Below are 20,833 nucleotides of genomic sequence, written 5' to 3'. Positions count from 1 at the left end.
TGGGAGATGCAGCTGCCAGGATTTGTGGCATTTCTGCAGACTCTTGGCTATGGGGAGGCTCCTGGACCCATAATGATTGGTGAAGGACCATTTGGGACCTCTCCATCCATGTGTAGTGGTGACAGCTGGGGTGTCAGCTGTCCCCTGTGCCCGGCTGCCTCTGCCAGAGCTCAGGCCTGGCCTCCCAGCATCAGGCTCCTTATTGCCTCAGCCCTTACAACCAGGTTTCTAAATAGGGCTTTAATGACCACCCATTAAACCTCTGATTATGAATACTGCGGGGGCCCAGATTCTGCAGTTACAGAAACAGGCCTTTTGTTTGGTAAAAATGAGCTACTTTGCTATTACTTCCTTCCAAAACCTCTCCTACTTCACCGTATTTCCCTGCCAACTCTGCCTGCTAGAGCAGCCATTGCAGTGATGAGTCAGGTTTAAAAATGGGAGGAAATTCGTGTTTTAATAATCAGTTACCCTGTGAGTCTATGATTGAAGTTGGACAGGACGTTAGGAGGTCATCTGGCCAAACCTCCAGCTCCAAGAGGGAGTTCAGGCCCGGTTGCTCAGGGCTTGTTTTTTTAGTTTTGGGGTGGTTTTTTTGTTCTTTGCTCTGGTTTCTGAGGACTTGGGAGAGCATGCTCTGTCTGCATTTCCATGTGGCCCTACAAACCCCTGGTTATCTACCTTCTGTCTGCAAGCTGAGATGTCCTGCAGCCTTTTGATCCCATCAAAATGGGCTTGTAACAGGGTGAATAAAACTCAACTTTGGTGAGCGTTGGCTGTAATTGAGCGGTGGAAGGAGAGATCCTGATTTTCTACCCAGCTGTCCCTGTTTGTGGCCCTTGGGTGCTGGCCAGCTTGCAAAGAAAAATGGATATTCCTGGCAGAAGAGTGCAGCAACCAGCGCTCCTCGGCGTTAATTGACCCCTTCTTGGCAGCTTCATCAAAGACATTGAAGAATAAATAGGCTGTTGATTGAACTGTTTGCTCGTCCCCAGAGGTGGTCCCCCTCACTCTGGGCTGAGGCTCATTGTCAGGGCTGGGGAAGGGCCTTGCAGGGCGATTAGCCCGTGCTCCCGAGGAACAAAAAAACCTTTCATCTCCTGGCTTTCCATGTGGCAACGGGGAGATGGAATCGTGGGAGGGGGGGTTGCTGTGTCCTCGAGTGCAGAGCTCCATCCACAGTGCCCACGGATCTACTCTAGGGATGCGCAGGGTGTGGAATTTGACGGAAGAAGGGGGGGGTGGGCATAGCTCTGATGAAAACTCTAATAGTTCAGTCTGATGAAAACAGAAGTTGGGAGCAGAAAAATACCTTCAAGGAAAGCCTGGACAAAACTGAGGCAGATGCTGATGGACGTGACTGATGCATTCTTTGCATAGAAAAGTCATGTTGGTGCTTGCTGGCGCTGCTGCAAAGGCACGCAGAAATCCTTCCGAAATGGGGCGTGCAGGTTTCAGCTGATTAATTAATGGACTGTGTGAGGAGAAAACATGAACCATTTTACTGATGCCTGTAAATAGGTTTTTAAATATTCTGCTGGGTTTTTGTCGTGACAAATTGCATTCACATACTTCAACCCCGCTGTGTTTCATTCCAGGCTGAGCCTAGAGTCCAGAATACTTGAACTTTCTCGGCAATGGGCAGTACAGGACAACTATTTTCACTGAAAATATTTTAAAGCATATGAACTGAAACTCTTTGTTTTGAATCAGATCATCGTTAAACTCTGAGACTTGACAAATACCACGCTGCTTCATGAAATGTATTGTCTAGAGGAAGGGCTTTAGGGATTTGGGAAAGACAGAGCAAAACATTGCACTACAAGCCTTGCTTTTGAGCAGAGGCTTTCCTTCTGCAGCTGTTTCAGGGCTCATTCTGCACTCAGCAAATAAGAGTGAGGGTGTGCAAGATAAATATTGATACAGTGGTGGCCTGAGCATCACGTGTGTGCATAATGAGCCTGCATGACACCATATCCATCACTGTCATGTGAGAGGGCCTCTAGAGTTACGTTGCTATGACAGCCTGACATGGGGCAACACGCCACGTTCTTGAGTAGCAAATACATCCCTTCCTTCTGCCCAAACTGATGAGTCCATCTCTGATTCACTAGCACTGACTCTGGGCCATTTTTGGTTTTTCAGCGATGAGAACACTAGAAAAGACCTGAAGACGCTGCCCGTCTTTCCTACCAAGACACTGCAGGAGCATCCATCACTTGCTTACTGGTGAGCAGTTTAATTTAAAATGTAAATCATTGCTATGAATGATAACAACAAGATCACTTTTAAGCAGTTTGCAAACTCTTCTGAAAGTTTTCAGCCCAGGACATGGAGTTAATTGCTTATGTTCAAGCATTTCCAGTTTTTAGAAGGTTATAAATTATGCAAGATCTGATGCAAATTCCTCCTTGAAAGTTTGCTCAAATTCAATTGCTATGTCAGAAACTGCTGGATCAGAATATGTGGGGACCCTGCGATAGAAGGAGCTGAAATCTGAGCTCCAGCCAAGCCTGGGTTTGCAGAGAGCACCTCGGTCTTCATCTGTCACACAGTGGAGCCTTTGTGGTTGGGTGACCTTTGCTGGCTGCCAGCTGCCCACCCAGCTCCTCTCAACAGGACAGGGGAAGAAAATAATCTAGAAAGGCTGGAAAGAGAAAGGCAGTTCCAATTCTGGGGCTTGAATTTGATGTAAAGGAGCACAGCATTTAGGATGAATCAGTGATATTGTTTCCTTGGAATTGATACCCTTTGTGCAAATTCAACTCCCTCATTTGTTTTGGTTTTTTAGGCTTGATGTGTACGTGATGGATTTTCAAGTATACCATGCTTGCTTATTATTTGTTTGTCTCAGAATGAATTCTGCTGGGTTTTTCTTTGCTTTCAAGTGTCTGACACATAAATGCATATTTTATTTCACATTCCTCCAAACCAAAATGTTGAAATATGTAACAGGAAAAATGCAAAAAGGTCATTGCTGACAAATGTTTTTTTCACCTATGAAATGTCAGGGGGAGAAATCCACTGGAATGAAAACAGCTCTGGTTAAACTTTTTCTGTCTTAGATATGGAGCATTAACCAGCCTTTGAAGTTTGGGTCCTTTAGAATGTTAAGATGAATTTATACAATTAGCACCATTATTCTGCAGCAGCATCTGCAGCAGAACAGGCTGATCCGAAATGATTCGTTAATTAGTCTGGAAGGCAGGATGCGATGGTGGGGACCAGCCAGGCAGCTCCACACTGCTTAATGAAGGGTGGGAAAGAAATCAGCAAGAACCAGAATGTAAACTAGAGCAAGAAACATGCAGAGGGACCCTGCTCTGCATGCTGAGCAGGTGGCTGAGCTTCGACAGATGCCGTCAAGACATGAACAAAGTCACTGAGCCTCTAAATTGGGTTTTGTGCTTGGTTTGCAGTGAGGACAGAGTAATTGAGCATTATACACAAATTAAAGGTCTGACCAGAGGACAAGCCATTGTTCAGTGAGTATGACACTTGTTAATTTGTGAAGATGATATTTTTACTTTTCTCCTGTTCTTTTTTTGTTGAGAAGTGGCAAGGCAGGCTGTTTGGGTCATTATTGCCTGCAAACGATGTTGTTTGTATCTGTCAGATTCTCTTTTTATTGAGTTATGTTGTGAAGGGGAATTATTTGAAGTTTCACATTTCACAGGCTTGCAGTTTGTCATTTGCGTAGTCATTTGGGTACCTCAAACACAAAAGAAATTGTTTGGATCTTACTTTATTGGAAGACTCTTCTCCATACCTTGCTTGCCATCAATTAATTTTCACTCCAAACTCTTAAGGGCTAGTATTATCCTAAGTTCTGTAAGAAATTCTGAAATGTTTAGAATTTGGCTTTCAAAATAGCAAGGTCTTCCAAGTTGCACACTGAGCCTGTGGAATTGTATTTTTCTTTTACCATTAATATTTACTGTTTTTCCTACTAGCAAATGCAGTAGGATGTGTTATGAGATGTTTGAGCGATGGCCATGGCTGCACGGTGCAGGCTCCTTGTAGTTTTTCTCACGTACCTCAGTGCCTGTAGATCTGTCTCAATAATCCGTGGTTTTTTTCAGTAGGAACAAGGGAAAAATGGTCTGTTCAGTGGTTTTCTGAATTGCCTCATGAAACAGTTGTACAACGGCATAAACAGATTTATTTGGAGCCTATCCTTTGTAACCAGAGCTTCATAATGGAATAATTATAGGCAGGTCTTTACTGCCAACATTTCCCAAAAGACTCACATGTTCAGTTCAGAATTTTTGCTTTCAGTTCTGTGATCCTCTGATAAGAGATTGAATGTTCTGTTGTATGAGAGATTTTCCTTTTGCTTTAGCTGGGCCAAAATACCCCATCTTTCCCCAAGCCAAGATGCTAAATTTTTTTCTGAAAGCATGGGCCTTCAATTATTAAGGCCTTCAAAATATACAAATGATAAATGACGTGTCCTGGATGTATGTGTGAAAAAAATATGTTAATAGATATTATTCCCTCCAGAGAAAATCATCTGATATGCTATAAATCTGTCTGCAGGTACATGAAAGTGGTAGAAGCTTTGCCAACATACGGAGTTCATTACTATGGAGTAAAGGTCAGTAACTGCCTATAGATAATGTGATTGCTGAGCTTATTATGTGGGATTGCATTCCTAAAGGAGCAGTTGGATGATTCAGTGCCCTTCTATCAGTATGAAACCCCACATTTTTCAAGCTCTGTGATTTTTTCCCCATTCAATATACTCTAAGAATTGTTTCCAGAGAGCAGAAAGGAATCTGTGTAAAACCTTACGTAATCCTATCAGGAGCTAAATTCCTATCATCTTAATTAAACTGGATATCACTTGTAGACCCGAAGCAGTTAACAGTTTCCCCAGAGACATTAATCAAGATTAGAAAAATAAAATGTGGAAAAGACTCCTCCTAAGTGGCAAGTGATTAGTGGTGCGTGCTTGGAGTGGGCAAATGCTGAGAAATACTTTTGGAGAGTGATGGAAATACACCATTTATTCCCATTTGTAGAGCAGAGCCGGGGCCAAAGTGTTTTGTGCCGAAGAGCTCAGCAGAGATGATGTCTCCTTACTTTTGAGTCACGGCCGTGACTGTGGTACCTGAGAAGCTGATGTCTTACGCTATTCTTTCCTCCTGTGGCTGTCCATGCCTGAATTTAGTGGATGCAGTCATTGGCCACAGTTTTTTTCTGTCCCCTATCCTTCCCCTTCACAGCCACTCCTCCAGCCAGTGACACTCTGTTGTTTCAGCAGCACTGTCATTTTTCTGTCCACGTTGCACAGCCACCACCTGTTTTTGTGCCTCTGCCTCAGAAGGCAGAGGGAGAAAGTTTCCACGTTCACCCCAGCAATCCACTTCACCTCAATTTGTTTGCCAGAAAATCTTTGTTCTGTACCTACTTGTACTTGTCACAGAGTGAAAAGGGCTGTACTCTTGGAATTGCCTAATTCTTAAGTAGCTCTTGGTTGACGTAGATGTCCATTTTTCAGGATAAACAAGGAATCCCGTGGTGGCTTGGAATAAGTTACAAAGGAATCGGCCAGTACGACTTACAAGACAAAGTTAAGCCCCGAAAAGTAAGTTTTTTTGCATCTGATTTTTTTGTGGGGGAAACATGGTATGGTGTTTTATGTCAGAATGTACTCTTTTAAGCTGTTGCTTATTAGACTGGTGGGCAGAAGACCAAGGGCTGGAGGCAGAAGGAGATCTCTGCTGGCACTGAGGGAGTAAATCTCTCCCTCTCCTAGATAGTGGAAACGCCCTTTGGGAGCTTTGGCTCACGTGTCTTGAGTTTGGTGGTCTCAGGATGGGAATTTTTCAGCGCCCAGGGATAACTACAGAAATATGAAGCAGTTGTGCTTTGGCAAGGCCTTGTACTTGGGCAGTGTTTTTACTTCACTTTTGTAGTTTGGTTTTTTCTGTGTGACGTGCAAAAGGCTCCACTGATAGAGGCGGAATACGAGGGGAACTGCGTGAAATTGCAGGCTTGTAGAGGCAACTCTGTAAGTCTGTGTTTCCATGAATTCTAAGGGGGAATTGAAAATAAATGCCAAGTACTGGAGATTGTTCTTCTCCTTCTCCAACCCACTGCTTCCCAGTGTGTCTGCTGCAAAGTGAACTCTGCCCACACCCTCCTGTGCTGTTTGAACAGGGCAGAGGGTCCTGCCTTGCTCTGCTGGCTCCCTTGGAGCCCCCAGCAGAGAGCCCAGACAGCAGTCTTGGAAACCCACCAGGCACCCAACACATGGGCTGGTGGGAGCTCCCCCCATCCTATAGCCACATGTGTGTCCTTGTGACAGGACTGAGCCCTGAAAGTCTTTGAAGGGTTCTTTAACCCCCATGGCTGGTGGGAGAGCTGGTGCTTCTTGTGCTGGAGCCATGCTGCTGGGCCAGGGCTGTCATTGTTCCTGGTCATGTCTTCACATCTAAGCCATGAGGGGATGGAGACCTGGGAGTTTGCTGTTCTTCTTTCCCCAGGAACGATCTGGGCAGGAGTTCACATGAAGTTGTGCTCCCCGCCCGGGAATTTTACATTTGCAAAATGATATTGTTTAGTGTATTGGTGCCAAAAAGCACAGCTTAACAAAACTTCCTTGTTAAAGAGTAATCCCCCTTCAAGCTTCCAGCTTGATCTTCTCTTTTTCCAGAGCAGGCTATGACTTGGTTTTTTTTGGTGTATTTATATACCTGTGTGTCCAAGGGTGAGCTCTCGTGTCCTTCCTCTGCTTGGTTTAGTAAAACACAGAGTTTCATCCCAGATGTCTCTTCCCATGCCTGCACTAAAAGCAACACAGAGGAACTCTTTGGAAATCAAGTCAGCTTGATGAAGCCATTGAATGTCAAAGGAGAGCATCGAGGAGGTCCTCTTGCCCTTGAGCACTTCCCTGATTTAAGGCAACATCTATAAGATTTTCCAGCCAGGAAAGGATCATTCTGCAGCCAAGATGTCCAGCTGTGACCAGCAACGCTCTCCAAGAAGATGGAGCCTGCCTGGCTGGATGCATTGCTTTGCCAAGCATTTTTTATGCTTGTGGGATTTCAGTTTACAACATCAACCAGGCAGATTAAGAACATTTTTTAAGGTCAGCAGGGCCCAGATACCAAGTCACACCCTGCTACAGTTAGTTATGAGGCGTTGGCTTTGAATGCAGCAGGATTAAGAAAAATAAAATAAAAACCAGAGGTCATCTCTGCAGTGGAAGTGTTACAATGGAAATGAGAATAGTTGTTGGCTTTAGTGAAATTATAATTATATAACAGAGGATAGAGATTAAAAGGGAAGGTGAGAGAGAGGAGCCTAAATGCGGGTGGAAGGTGTAATTCCAGTAAGCTCATTGAAACTGTGGGGATGGATATGGCTGTAATACCCTTAAGGATTTGTCTGGTGTCAGTGCAAAGGGACAAAAATTATCCAAGCCACAGCTTGTCCTGAGCCATGGCTGCCTGTAATATGTGGCTAAGTATGCAGACAGTTTCTTTATATGAAAAATATTTCAGGGTTTGCAATACAAAGTGCACTTTGGATAAGTGATTGGAATCAGATCACTTTTGGGGGGACAAGCAGACATCAGATCTAGAGGGGCACCCACATCTGACATGGGTTTGGAATTAAAATGCTGCTGCTTATTTCAGTGTACCTACAGCCATGCTGCCTGTGATGCAGAAGGCAGAAGTTCCTTTTAATCAGTATTGTCGTATTTTCATATTTATGAATGTATCATAATTTATTTCAGAGAGAGAAGAGTATATGCAGCTTGCCTGAATCTCCCAAGAGTCTCTCTGGAGCAGCAGGCAGGAAGGGAATAGGCATGTAAACAATTCCTGTCAAAGGTGCTACTTTTGCTGGATTTAGCAGAATTTTCTTGCTTTGGTTTTTGGGAATGGAGCCAAACTCACAACTGCCATGTGCTGGTGTTATCCAGCTGTTTATGCTGTGGATCAAAACTGCTGTTGTGTTTATCCTTAGCCATCTGGGAAAGAGCATCCTCATTATGCTCCACTTCTCCAGTTGGTGATGTTTAAATATACATGCAGCTGATTAATAAATAGAGAATAATAGAAGGGAAAGGTTGAGCTCAAGTCTAATGAAGACCAAGTTGGCCTTCCCGAATTTTAAAGCTATGAGTGATCTCTGGGTGTGCAAACCTCTCTGATACTTGTTGTGGTGGGAAAGCTGCAGCATTTCGGATGGGAGGCTTTTAACAGGAATTGGTGCCTGTGCCCCAGTGAATTCACACCAGGGGGATTTATTCTATTCCCCATGTCTTTTCTGCAATGTTTATGACTGCTGTCACATGTGTTTGTTTCACTGTAGAATCATAGGCATTTGGCAAGAGATAAGTCCATATTTAGAATAAAATTTTACTATTAATAATAGAAATAAAACATATATTAGCTGCACCCATCAATGGAGGGTCCATTAAATCCAAAGAAATATAACCACCCTCCTCAAAAAGTGAAATCTTTTGGCTTTATCCAAGTAGGTCTTCAGGCAAAGATACCTAAATACGAGCCTTGGAGCGCAGAGGTTATCCCAAGATTTTGTTATTGGATCAACACTTGCACGAAGTCCAAGGCTGAGAGCTCCTCACAGGAAGCAACTTGCAGGAGAGTCCTGGATGAAGCAATCTCCAGATCCCTATCGCCCAGCCCTGCCAGTGCTCCATCATCACCATCCGTGAGGGGAGCGTGCGATGTCGGAGAGGCCGGTGTGTGACGTGGGGCTGGACCAGGAGAACCTGCCCTGGCTGTCTGTCTGTGTAGAGCTGGCTGGGGAGGTTTGGCTCCAGCTATTAATATTTTGCTGGTTGACCTGAGATGGTTTTGGGAGTTTTGTTGCTCCAAGTCACTCCTGGGAGCTTGTGTTGCTTTGGGAGCAGTTTCTAGCAAAGCCCAAGTGTTACCCCTCACCCAGGACTGCCAGCTGAGGCACTGAGGGAAGCACTGTGCCCCAGCTCCGTAACAGACTGAAAAGGGAGAATTATTTTGTGTGTCATTTATGAAAATTGTCTTTGTAGATAAAAACAGTGGCTCCACACTGGCTGGAGGTTACACTGAGCTCACTTGATTATCATCCTGAAGTCTCACAGGGCATTAAAACGGACTGAGTTTGGCAACCCTTGCTCAGATTTGAGCTCAGACCTGGGATTAGCTCTGCAGTCCTGCTGCTTTGTAAACATATTCTCTTTCAGCTGCAGTTAATACTGAGGGACACCTCCTGCTTGGAGAAGTGCCTCCTGCTTGCTGTAGGGTGGCATGCCAAGATCCTGTCCCTGGTATCCTCTGAATCAATTAGGAAAAATATAAAACACGTCCCAGGACTTTGTCATTTCAAGCCAGAATAGATCTCCCTTTATCTCTACCCCATTCTTCTCACTGGTGTCTGTCTTTCTTGTTAATGGAGGGTGTATTAGGGCACGAGTTGAGTTTATTCTGTGTTCAGCCAGTATGTGGGGATCCTCTGAGGGCTGGAGAAGGCTCTTTGACTTGTTCTCCCACTGACTGTGTTTATGTGGGTGACTCCCTCATGATAAATTAACTACATTATCTGAAGAGAAAAACTAATCTTGCTATGGTATTGTTTCAAATGTCCAAGAATATCGGTTCTACTGCTTGACGTCCTGACTGCATTGTGTTCTCAGAAGTGTTTTTGTTAGCATATACTCATTTTGAAATGGGTCATGTTTATCATAGGATGGTGTGGGCTGGAAGGAACCTGAAAGATCATCTCGTTTCAACCCCCCTGCCATGGGCAGGGACACCTTCCACTATCCCAGGTTGCTCCAAGCCCCGTCCAGCCTGGCCTTGGGCACTGCCAGGGATCCAGGGGCAGCCACAGCTTCTCTGGGCAACCTGTGTCAGGGCCTGCCCACCCTCAAAATATCCCTGGCTGGATTTAATTCTCCCAGGGCTTTAGCTTTCCAAACCAGACCCCTTGCTGCTCAGACAATTTCTCTGTATTTCTCCCACCCTCTGTAGGGCGTTTTTTGTGTGTGTTTGAGTTTGTCCAGGAGCTCTTTGTTCATCCTTGCAAGCCTCCTTACTCTTTTGCTTGACTTTCTCTTTGTTGGGATGCATTGCTCCTGATCTGTGAGGAGGAGGCATTATGATATTTCTTTCTTAATTCGACATATGCTAAGAGTTGATGCTGAAAGTTTTCCCTTGCAGAACATTTACTTCATGTAAATGTGCTGTCCTGCTTTGCTGAATAGCTCAGAACACAGCAGCGTTGGAACAGCCTTCTCAGCAGGCAGCTCTAATTAGGCAGAGATTTCTTTTATGGTGTTTATTTCTCACCAAGCCATTGATTTAGATAGAAGATACTAAGCTCACGTAATTACTTAAAATAAGCACAGGGCTTTTACGAGACTGCTCTGAAATTCAGTTCTTTCCAGATGTGCAAAAAGTTGCTTGAACGTCACGTGCCACAAAACACAAACGTTTTGGGGCAGTTTCATGTTGAGACATCCCTCGGTCTTGTGGTGCCAGTGCTAGTGAGGATCAGGCAAAAAAAGGATCATGAAGTATTAGAAAAAAATGTGATCGAAGAGATTTTTAGAGGACTGGCTTAATATTTAAGGGATGAAGGATGCCTGCGGGTGAGCTCTGCCAAATTATGCTGGCAGAGGTGGGAGCTGTCTGCCTCCTTCCCTCAGAAGTTGCTGCAGGTGGGGCAGTTTGGCTCTCCTGCCATCTCCTCAAATGCCTCTCTCCATGGGCAGGCGCAGCAGTGTAACACACAAGGATTCCAGCTGAAGGCAGGATGCCAGACAGCCGAGTGCAGTGGAGGGGCTGAAACACAGCCCTGCTCCCAGCGCTGCTGCCAGGGTGGTAATTTCCCTCTTTGGGTGGGGTGCATTCCTGTGGGCAGAAATCTTTTATGTTTCCTTGCTCTGAATTGCCAGATTTGTCTTTAGATTGCCGTTCCCAGCCAGCTCCCAAGGTGCTGGTTGCTGAGCCTCCTTGCAGGCACCGCACGTACCACGAGGTACTTTGGAAGTGCTTCCCGAGGGAAAGGCTCCTGCACTGGGGCATGGCTTGCACTTCCATGCTGACCTTAACCAAAGACTCCTTGGGTGGAAAGTCAGAGATTTGGGTAATTTAGCTCTCGGTCAGAATTTGCCACTAACCTTGGAAACATCCCAGGTACAATTATGACACGTGCTGTGCCTGGGGCTGGTGCAGCAGCGTGTGGCCACATAGACCCTGCACTCAGCTGCTCTCCACATTTTCACCTCCTTGCAAAAAAAAACCTTGAAAAAAAATACTAAAATACTATTTTTTTAAACAAAATCCATCAGGCTCACAGGAATATTGAGCCATCAGCCCCTGAGCAGCTCTCCTGCATGTCTCAGGGCAGGGGCTCTGCCAGCTCCTGCCTGCGATCCTGACGGGGCCGTTTTTCTGAGCCAGTTTGCTCCTGCTATCAGGCCCGGACAAACTTGCATTTTATTCAAAACTGGATGCAAGATCAGCCAGGTAAAAAACCAGCTTCTTCTTTTAAGGTGTTTCAACATTTGGGCATCCCATGTCTCTTAGACTATTACAGTTCTTTTTGTGTGAGAAGGAGGGCGATTCCTTTTCCTTCAGTGTTCCTTGGTATCTGGAACTGAATCACAGTAGAAATGCAGGAAGCCTAAACTCGTGGGCTGGAAAAGCAGCAGCTGGGTGGTAGGAGTCTGACTGGTGCACAGAGGTGCCTGGGTAATGAGATGTGGCCAGAGCTGCACCTCTGCCTTCTACAAAAAATCCCGGAAAAGAAACCTTGACCAGGCCAAATTCTTCCCCAAGAGTCAGACAGGCAGCCCCTGGGATGCTCAGTAGGAGTTTTCAGGAGCATTTAAGGATCTGACAACCTAGATGGATGGGAAGGCTATTAAGAAAACATTAATTAGCTCAGGTGGACTTAATCATCTGGTTAAAAGGAACATACATTGCAAAACTTCCACAAAAACATTTTAATTATTCCTAATTGTTCTTCCAGCCCTCAAAAACCAGTTCCAGTTTGTTTTGGGGTTTTTTTTGCCACTCTTTTGTCTTTAAATATACATGTAGTTTAGGTAAGATTGAAGTTAGGAATTATTTAGGAACATGTCTGTACAGGGTAGGGAGTATTTGAAGGGAGCAGGAGATCTCTAGTGCAGTGACGGTTTCCTGAGTGCTGCCTTTTGACCAAGAGTTAGAAAAATTTCGGTTAAAGAAAGTTATCACTTTATTGCTTTTTTTTGTCCTTGTTTGTATGGAGTCCATTTTTTTCCCTCTTTGTTTTTATGAATCCAAGCGTGTTAGGCAGAAACTTGTACTATTTTCATTCAGGATTATTTCTATGTGCATCTGTATAAATATTATTAGCTCTCAACTTACTCTAAAGCTGTTCATTTAATCATCAACCTTTTTTACAAGGACCTGAGTTAGGAGGGTTAGTCAGGTGAGGTGATTGCTAAGGAGCTTATATTGTTCTTAAGTGAGATAGTTTGAGGACAGGGCACTTTTCAGTCCACAAGAGCAAAGATGTGTCTTTCGTACAACACCAATTCCCATCTCTCCTGCTGCAGAGCAGCAGAGGGGGGAGCTGGAGTTATCCCAGACTTTGGTCAAGGAGGCAGAGATGTCTTTGTGGTGAATGTACCCAGCTGCGAATGCTTGGGGCGCCTGTCAGCTCCTTTTGGGCTGGGGATGGATCTCACAGGGTGGGGAGGAAATGGGGCAAGGCTCTACCCACATCCTGAGGCAACTCCATGCAGGTTTTCTTAAAAATGCAAAGGCTTTTCTTCCCTTTCTCGGTACTGCAAGTGATCCTGGTGTCGGATTTGTACAGGCTGACGGAAGGGTCCGCCCAGACCCCTGTGTCCCTCTGCCTGGGCAGGAGGCTGCTCCAGGCGCTGGGGCTGCTGCCTTTTGTCCTCCTGCCAAACGCGACCCTCACCACCTTCGGGCAGGTGTCCCCTTCTCCCGCAGTCCTCAGGAATGTATAGCGCGTCCGGAGGGGAAAAACCCGAAGGAAGTGATAAAGGGGACGGGGAGTCATCCCCCGCCGCGATAAGAGGCAGCGAGGCAGTTTTTTTCCAGAGGTCGTGTTTGAAGCCCGCCCATGGTTTTTACGAGCGGGGGAGCGGGCGGCCGGCCGGGAACGCCGGGATGATGCTTCTGGTCGAACCTGTTGCCCCTGGGTGTGAGTCAAGGCTGGCGGGGCCGGGACACGGCACCGCGGGGACCCCGAGCAACCCCCACGCCACTGCCCCCGCCTTGGCCCCCACAGGCACTCGGGGTGCTCCAAGGGGTGAAGCCCCTCCGCAGAATCCTCCTCGTTCCCTCCGCCGTTGGGCTTTGCCTTTATCTGGGGAAAGAAAGGGGTGTGGGAGGCGTCGCAGCGGAGCGGGTGGGTGGGGATGTCAGGCGTGTGTCAGCAGTGGGAGGCGAAGCTGCCAAGGCAGAGCAGCGGGACGGAGGGACGGAGGGGCGGCACGGCCGCCTCGGCTCGGCCCTGCCCATGTCACCCCTGACACGGCCCGGCGGGGCCGGGGAGCCGCGATCGGCAGCGGGGCTGCGGCCAGGTGAGTGCGGGACGCGGGGAGGCAGCCGGGGCTGGGATCCCTGCTGGAGCACCCACGGGCGCTATTTCTCAATGTCCTGACAGACCGCTTGGGCTGTTTCCTTTTGCGTTTTTTAAGATTATGTATTTTCAAAGCTCAGTGCAGAGTTGTAAAGAGGCGCTTCTGGCGGCGGTGTGACTGGGCAGGAGGGCTGTAAGACAAATATAAACTTACTTAAGCAGCAGAGTGAAACTTCCACAATCGTCTAGAAAATAGTTTATTAATTTAAGTAAATTACATTTCCAGTTGCCTTCACTTTTTCTACAGCAGGTTCTGGTAGTTGTAGTCCTAGAAAGGAAAGTTTTAATTAAACAGAGGGAAAGGCTGCTTAAAGAGCCACTTTTCCCCTGAAAAACAAATGTGTTGGGTTATGTTTCATTGTGTTATAAATGTTTCAGATGCAGCACAGTGTAATACGTCATTTTTACAAAACCTGAAGTCCTTCTGTAGTGGGAGGGAGCACGGCAAGTCAGGTTTTGGCAGAGGCCAGTGGGAATGTTGTGTGTCCTGGGAGTTTCTGGTGTGGTGGCTGCACCCGTGGAGGCTTTGGAAAAACTCCAGTGGGGAAAGGAGGGAGTTGCTGTGATGGTCTGGGTGCCTCAGCTGGATCCCTGGTGTCGGAGGCTGGTCTCTCACTGAACCCTGTCCCTGCCTGCCCAGCTGGATTGAGGTACCTCCAGCATCTGCGTGTGGGCTGCAGGTCTGGAAAGCAGCTGATGTAAACTCCAGTGTGCTGCTGCACCTGTGCACCCCATCATGGTCAGGGGACATCCCTGGGGACACCCTGTGGGTCCCCATGTGCATCCAGGCACCCTGGCACTGCTAGAGAGGGGGCAGGAGGTGGTGCTGCTGAAACCTGGGCTGAGGGGCCGGGGAGCGGGCTGGGCTGGGCTGGGAGGATGCAGCCCCCGATGGCTCATCCCCAGGGGGTGGCTGATGCTGCTGCTAAAGGAGAACGAATTCGTATGAAATTCTGATCCCATGGGTGCAGCTGCCAAGCCCTGACTGACTTTGATCTCTTCTCCCAGCTGTCACTTTGCAGGAAATATGTGGGTTTCTAGCAGGAGTATGTGCTGGGGGTGGCTTCCTCCTGTAGCTGCTGTTGTTCTGTACATGCTGTACCCCTGCTCCAAAATGTCACGCTGGATGTCTCAGACAGTGTCTTCACAAGACTTGCTTTTTCCAAGCTGCTGCCATTCCCTGGGGATGTTCTGACTCAGGGAAGTAGACCATAGTTGTCTATACAATTACTTTGTAAAGAGATTTTTGTGTTTAATCAGAGAGAAAATTACTTTAACTGCCCTGCCAAGATCTCTGGGAACTTGTAGCAGTGAAATTAAATGTGCTATTGATGGAAGCAGACGTTGTCATTGGCAAAATCCTCAATTTGCAGTACATTGTTTGTAAGAGTGTGAAATTACTGAGGGGGCATTCTATATTTATGTGCTTCTTTTAATTGACGTTATGAATGTAGTTATTGCTCAGTCCATGCCATAGCTGAGGATACACAGGAATTGTAATTTGCTGAAATTATACCACCTTGGGGAAAGAGGACTGGTGATTGTTCAGTGACCATGTTCTGCTTCTCTCTCCCAATTCTCCTAGCTATTTCAATGGAAACAGCTGGAAAATCTCTATTTCCGTGAGAAGAAATTTGCTGTGGAAGTACACGATCCCCGCAGGTGAGGCTGGAGGAGGCAGTTCTGTCAATGAGGTTAATCTTTACCCAGTGGGAACTCATCATCACGTGTTAGTGAATGGGGTGGGAGGTGCCTCAGAGCTAAGCATGAGTTTACTCGGGGCTTTGGGACTGATCCTGATCAGCGTTTGGCAGGGCAGACCGGGTCTTTCACATCCCTGGGTGTCCTCTCAGATTCTCTGGGTGTCCATTCAGGGAGTTCTTGTGCAGAGGGAGGACTGTTTGTCATGGCCAGATTTGCAGCAGCACTGGGTGATGGGGAGAAGGAAATCTGAGTTTTCTCATCCCTAAAATTAAGGCTGAGCCTCGCCTGGTTAAGAGAGAGGCATTGTGGACTTCAAACCTCAAAGACTTGTCTTGAAATTGTGTTTCTTTTAACCTCCTCAGAATTTCAGTATCAAGAAGGACCTTTAGTCAGAGCGGGCTGGTGGTGCAGACCTGGTATGCAAACACTTCCCTGATCAAGTCCATCTGGGTGATGGCAATCAGTCAGCACCAGTTTTACTTGGACAGAAAGCAAAGCAAAGTAAGTTATGAGGCATTTTACTGTGAGCATGGGTTTCAACACCTTTCCTGTATATTCTTCAGCGTGTGTTTTTCCACGGATGAACTAGTCTCCAGAGAAAAACTACAAATTGTTTTTGTCAGTTTTTTGAGCAGTCTATTAGTGGCAGTATTGTTATTCGATCCATTTTAGCCTGCCTGCAGTTAAAGGCTATGGAAGTGTAATCATGGAAGAGGGAATTCCCATGTCTGGATGTCCAATCTGCCTTTTCTTTTGTCTCCTTCCTGTGTTTGTTTTGAAAACTGCAGAGATTTTGAGCTGGGAGATGGTTCAGGTTTTGGGGGAGAGGAATGCCAAACAGCCTGTGCACACCGCAAGCACCTGTGTGATGCTGTTGCTTTAGCCCTTAATTCTGTGGGAGATGAGGTGTGAAATGTCATCTTCTGTGATGTGCTCTGAAGTTAATTAGAGGTAACTCAAGGAGGCTGGATTTTTTTTTTAACTCCTTCAGGCAAAAATTCCTTCAGCCAGAAGTTTGGATGATATCGCCATGGATCTGACAGAGATGGGAACACCAAAAGTGTCAAAGCTGGTGACTTTGGAGGCCAAGAACCAGCTTATTATGGCCAGCAATGGCAGTTTGATCTCATCAGGTAATACTGCACGTAAATGTGAAGTAGCCAGGTATAATGGGGCTTGTGTTTGTTAAAAGGGAAATGAGGCTACCAGGTAATAAAAATGGCCTTTACGTGGAAATCCTCTGATACAAAGCATGTTTTCCAGGCTCTCAGGATTCAGAGGTCAGTGAAGAACAAAAGAAGGAGAAAATTATGGAACTAAAGAAGAAAGAGAAACTCCTTCAGGAAAAACTGCTTCAGAAAGTTGAGGAGCTAAAGAAGATCTGCCTGCGAGAGGCGGTGAGAACTGCACCTTACGCTGGGGTCAGGCAGGTGGGAGCCCTTTTCTCCCACTGAGCCTTATGTGGAGCCCTCTCTGTTCCCCAGGAGCTGACAGGCAAGATGCCCAAGGAGTATCCCCTGGGTGCTGGAGAGGAGCCTCCCCAGGTGAGAAGGCGCGTGGGCACGGCGTTCAAGCTGGATGACAACCTGCTCCCCAGTGAGGAGGTGAGCATGGCAGCTGGTTTGCTGGGAGCCAGACTGGTAGCCAAAGCCACTTGCAAATAATCCAGCTCTTCCTTGGGTGTTTTAAGAGGAGGCAGCTGGGATAGTTCCTTGCATGGAGTGGGAAAGCCAGATGCATTCTGCCCTTCTTTCAGCCACGCTTTGAACTGGCCAGGAAATTGGCTGTTTCTAAAGGCCTTAAGTTCACCCGACCTGAACCCCTGCTTTGGCCATGGCTGCATGAATTTTAATGAATATTTTGCTGCTAATTAGAAAAGATCAGGTGCATAATGCCATTTGGCAGCTCACGGCTCTGAGCTTTTCTGGAACATTGACATGTGTAGTGTTGGGATGGTGTTTGAACCCAGAACGTGGCAGGGGTGTGCACTGTCCCCCTTGCAAAATCATCTGTCCGTGAGCATAGTTGTGTGACAGGAGGAGGAGTTTTACCTGTGGCTTAATGAAGGTTCCTCCTGAGTAAAACCTCCTGCATTGCTCAAGAAGCTAAAATGAACTTTGCTGGCAGAGACTGACTCGATGATATGGTAATTCAGATGTTTGCAGTTTCTGGACACACTCCATTCCCCCTCATTCCTTCTGAGATTTGTTAACAAGCTGTATCATCCAAGTAAGTAGGTGTTGGGCACTTGGCATCTGTCTTTCACCAGAAACTCTCTGCCCTGCCTCACAGGGCTGGTGTGCTCCATGTCTGCAGCAAAGTGATTTTATGTGAACTGCTTAAATGCTGTTAAACCAAAATCCTGCTGACCAGATTTAATAATGTGTTGCTAGCACTTCTGCAGTGCCTTTCATCTGAGCTTCTCAAAGTAGTTTACAAACAATTAATTAAAGCCTGAAACTCCCTCTTACGTAGGTATGGTGATACCAATTTCCATTTTTATTTTCTCTAAAGTAGAGAGAGATTTTGAACAGATGTTTTCAGGGTTGGATTCATAGCAGGAGGTTTAGCAGCCTAAACCTGAATTTAAGAGCCTGTGTTATGTCACCTGGGCTTGAGACCTTTGGACCTTGCCCAAGAGATCTCGTAATCGTACCCTAGTCAGAAATAAGATCTAAGACTTTCATATGCTGAGATTGTCTTGTGTATGAACTTCGGTATTTCTGTATTTTGTGCTCAAGAGTTCACTTCATTACCACAAAAATAGATCTTTTCTTTAATAACCTTCGCTGGTAATTTCTCTCTGGAGTACAAGTAAATAACTCATCTCATGAATTTGCAGGATCCTACTTTGCAGGACTTGGAGAGCAATTTTATCATACACCAAAAGTTGGTGGAAGCTGCAAAGAAACTTGCCAGCGAGCCAGACCTCTGCAAAAACGTGAAGAAGAAAAGAAAGCAAGAGTATGCTGATGCTGTAAAAAAGCTGCAAGAGATAGAAAACTCCATAAACGAATATAGAATCAAGTGTGGCAAAAAACCAACCCAGAAATCAACTCTGGCTCTACCAGGTGAGAGAATTCCCCATGTTCTGATGCAAACAGGAGGGAAAAAGAGCAATTTGGCTTACTTAGAAGCTTTGTTTACATCTCCTCTGTATGGTTTTTACCTTCTCCGAGGCAGTTAAATAAGAATAAAAAGATGCAACTGCTGCATCTGATACAGTCAGTGCTCTGCTGTGGGCTGGGGGCCAAGTAAGCTGCAGTTTTGGGAGCAAGCACAGACGTGCTCCAGCACCAGGTATGGACTGAAGATGCTCTGCACAAAAAGGCTGGCAGCAACATCTTGGATGAAGCTTTTCTGGTGCTTGAATTCCTGGTGTGTTGAGTGCAGCTGTACATCTGAGCTGTCACATGGAAGATCTCTCCCCCGTCCCTCCCGCAGCACTTCAGTTCCGGCAGGAATAGAGCAGGCAGGTTTTTCTACAGGACTGAGGAAATAAGGATCAAAGACATTGCTCTTTGATGCAAAATTCCTGATTTCCAGGAAGTCATAAGTGAAGTTCAGGAGTTTATGAATGCAATTAGTAGCAAACAGATTTTTGACTAAACCCATTTGCCACTGATGAGCACAGTAAAAGCAGATCCTCTTGGTCCCTCCATTCTGAGAGTGTGATTCTCCTAAGGGAAGTGAGATTCTTGCTGCTTCATAGGATAATGTGTGCAAACGTGCTAGTATCCAAGCCAATTGAAGGAGTTTTGGATCCCTACCCCTGACACACCCCACAGCATCACTGGGCTATCCATCATCACAAAGTGTTTATTCTGAAAGGCTGATCATCGGTATTTGATGTGGCCCAGCTTGTTCCTGATTGACAGAGGGGAGGGAAACGTGTGTTTTTCCAGTCTCTTGCTCACCAGTCTGGATACTGATTGTGGAAGGTCCTGTATTACCTGGGGCACCTGGTGTGTGGTAAGGCCCAGGAAGGCTGGTGAGCAGAGAGATCCATGCATCCGTCCGCCCATCCATGGTCACTGTTGTTTGTTGCTGGCAGTTTCTTGCCCTGTTGTCCGAGCCAGAAATAAGCAGCTGAATTCCCTTCCAGTCCCAGGCTCTCACCCTGCAGTGTGTATTTGTTTACCTGAAGCAGAGCTGTCACCTGCTTCAATAATTGATTTTATGTGTAACCGTGCCACTGTCACCAGTGGTGCTCTTGGGCTCCAGGTCTGGGTTTCAGAAGGCTGAGCAGTGATGAGTCACTTGCGTCTGTGAATTCGGGGAATGACTTGTTGGAAGTAATATGTTAAATAGTCCCATTGATTTACTGAATCAAACCATAGCTATTTTCATCCCAGCCCCAAGGGAAAGGAGGTGAAGGACATATTGGACTGCTCTCCATGTTCCACTTTGTCTTTCCTTACCTCCATCTCTAGCCCAGAGTTTCTTCCACCTTTGCAGGGAGTTGCACAGATCTGGGATTTAAATTCAGATATGTCACCATATCTGAATATGTCAGCATTGCAGACCCTCCCTGAAACCAGCACTATAGCTTTAGGCTGGCTTTTTTCTTTTCCTCAGCAGGCTTTGTTCCTCCCTGCACTGGGCTCAGTTCCATGCTTTACCACCCCGTGGTCAAATCCACATGAATCAGCTCCCCTGAAGCTTTTTCCCAGTGTCAGGTTGCAAGCTGAGCTGCAGCCCATCCTCGGTGGTCTGACAAGTCCCCCCAGGGCAGGGGCCAGTCCTGATTGTTGCTGTTCTTGAACAGCTGCTCTATTTACCACATTCTTGTAACCAGACCTTTCCTGGCAGCAAACTGACATCAAGAGCAGCTCCTTGCACATTGCACGTGCTTGTGGTGGCTGAGGACACGAGCAGGTGTCATACACAAAGTGGCTGCCACTGTAATTTTTTGTTGCTTCCTTTCTCTCATGCCTGAAGGTTCATGGAGATTTTTTTATCCCACCAGTGCCATATATTGCCAGAAACAGCCTAGGGATTGAGCTGTCCATGGGTTAATTATCTCTAGTTGAGCCTCATTTCTCTGCTGCTGGTGGTCTGCTCCAAGCCTTAGCAAGGACAGGCTGTTTCTCAGTGAGGAACAGTGTGTAGCATCAGGGTGAGGCAGGTACAGTGAAGTGCTGTGAATAAGTAACAAAATGTAAAAGAAACAAAAAATTAGTATGCCCATGCAACAGTTCCTGCTGTCTGTGTTGTTGGAATCTGCAATACCTTGATGGAAATCAGTGGAATTATTCTAAAATTATATCTTAATTTAATTGAAACAGAATCTATATGCTGATGAAACATTCAAAAGCGGATGCCAGATTTCAAAAGGCTTTTTGTACCTATCTGGTGGAGTTTCAGGTGTACCTAGAGGAGATTAGCTGCTAACAGCCAAGATTACATGTCTGTGTAGGCTCCTGACTCTGACTGAAGCACCAAAACACCCTGTGAGATCTTTGGAAGTCGGGTGGAAAACACCTTTGTAAATCTTGGCCTG

The 20,833-nt window shown here is 46.3% G+C and overlaps 1 protein-coding gene across 4 annotated transcripts in view; it reads left to right on the top strand.

Moving 5' to 3' along the window:
- FRMD4B (FERM domain containing 4B) overlaps positions 1–20,833 on the top strand; it is a 113,953-nt gene that overhangs the window by 84,572 nt on the left and 8,548 nt on the right. For all 4 annotated transcript variants that reach the window (XM_017747215.1, XM_017747216.1, XM_008643599.2 and 1 more), the window contains exons 8-17: positions 2,146–2,229; positions 3,420–3,485; positions 4,540–4,597; positions 5,504–5,590; positions 15,212–15,288; positions 15,693–15,831; positions 16,322–16,463; positions 16,594–16,727; positions 16,815–16,934; positions 18,173–18,401. In XM_017747215.1, the coding sequence (XP_017602704.1) occupies positions 2,146–2,229; positions 3,420–3,485; positions 4,540–4,597; positions 5,504–5,590; positions 15,212–15,288; positions 15,693–15,831; positions 16,322–16,463; positions 16,594–16,727; positions 16,815–16,934; positions 18,173–18,401 (1,136 nt within the window). The remainder of the gene's footprint in view (positions 1–2,145; positions 2,230–3,419; positions 3,486–4,539; positions 4,598–5,503; positions 5,591–15,211; positions 15,289–15,692; positions 15,832–16,321; positions 16,464–16,593; positions 16,728–16,814; positions 16,935–18,172; positions 18,402–20,833) is intronic.

The sequence above is a fragment of the Corvus brachyrhynchos genome, unplaced genomic scaffold, assembly GCF_000691975.1.
Source record: "Corvus brachyrhynchos isolate BGI_N302 unplaced genomic scaffold, ASM69197v1 scaffold91, whole genome shotgun sequence".
In the NCBI taxonomy this organism is placed as follows: Eukaryota; Metazoa; Chordata; class Aves; order Passeriformes; family Corvidae; genus Corvus; species Corvus brachyrhynchos.
This window is presented reverse-complemented; position numbering and strand designations above follow the sequence as displayed.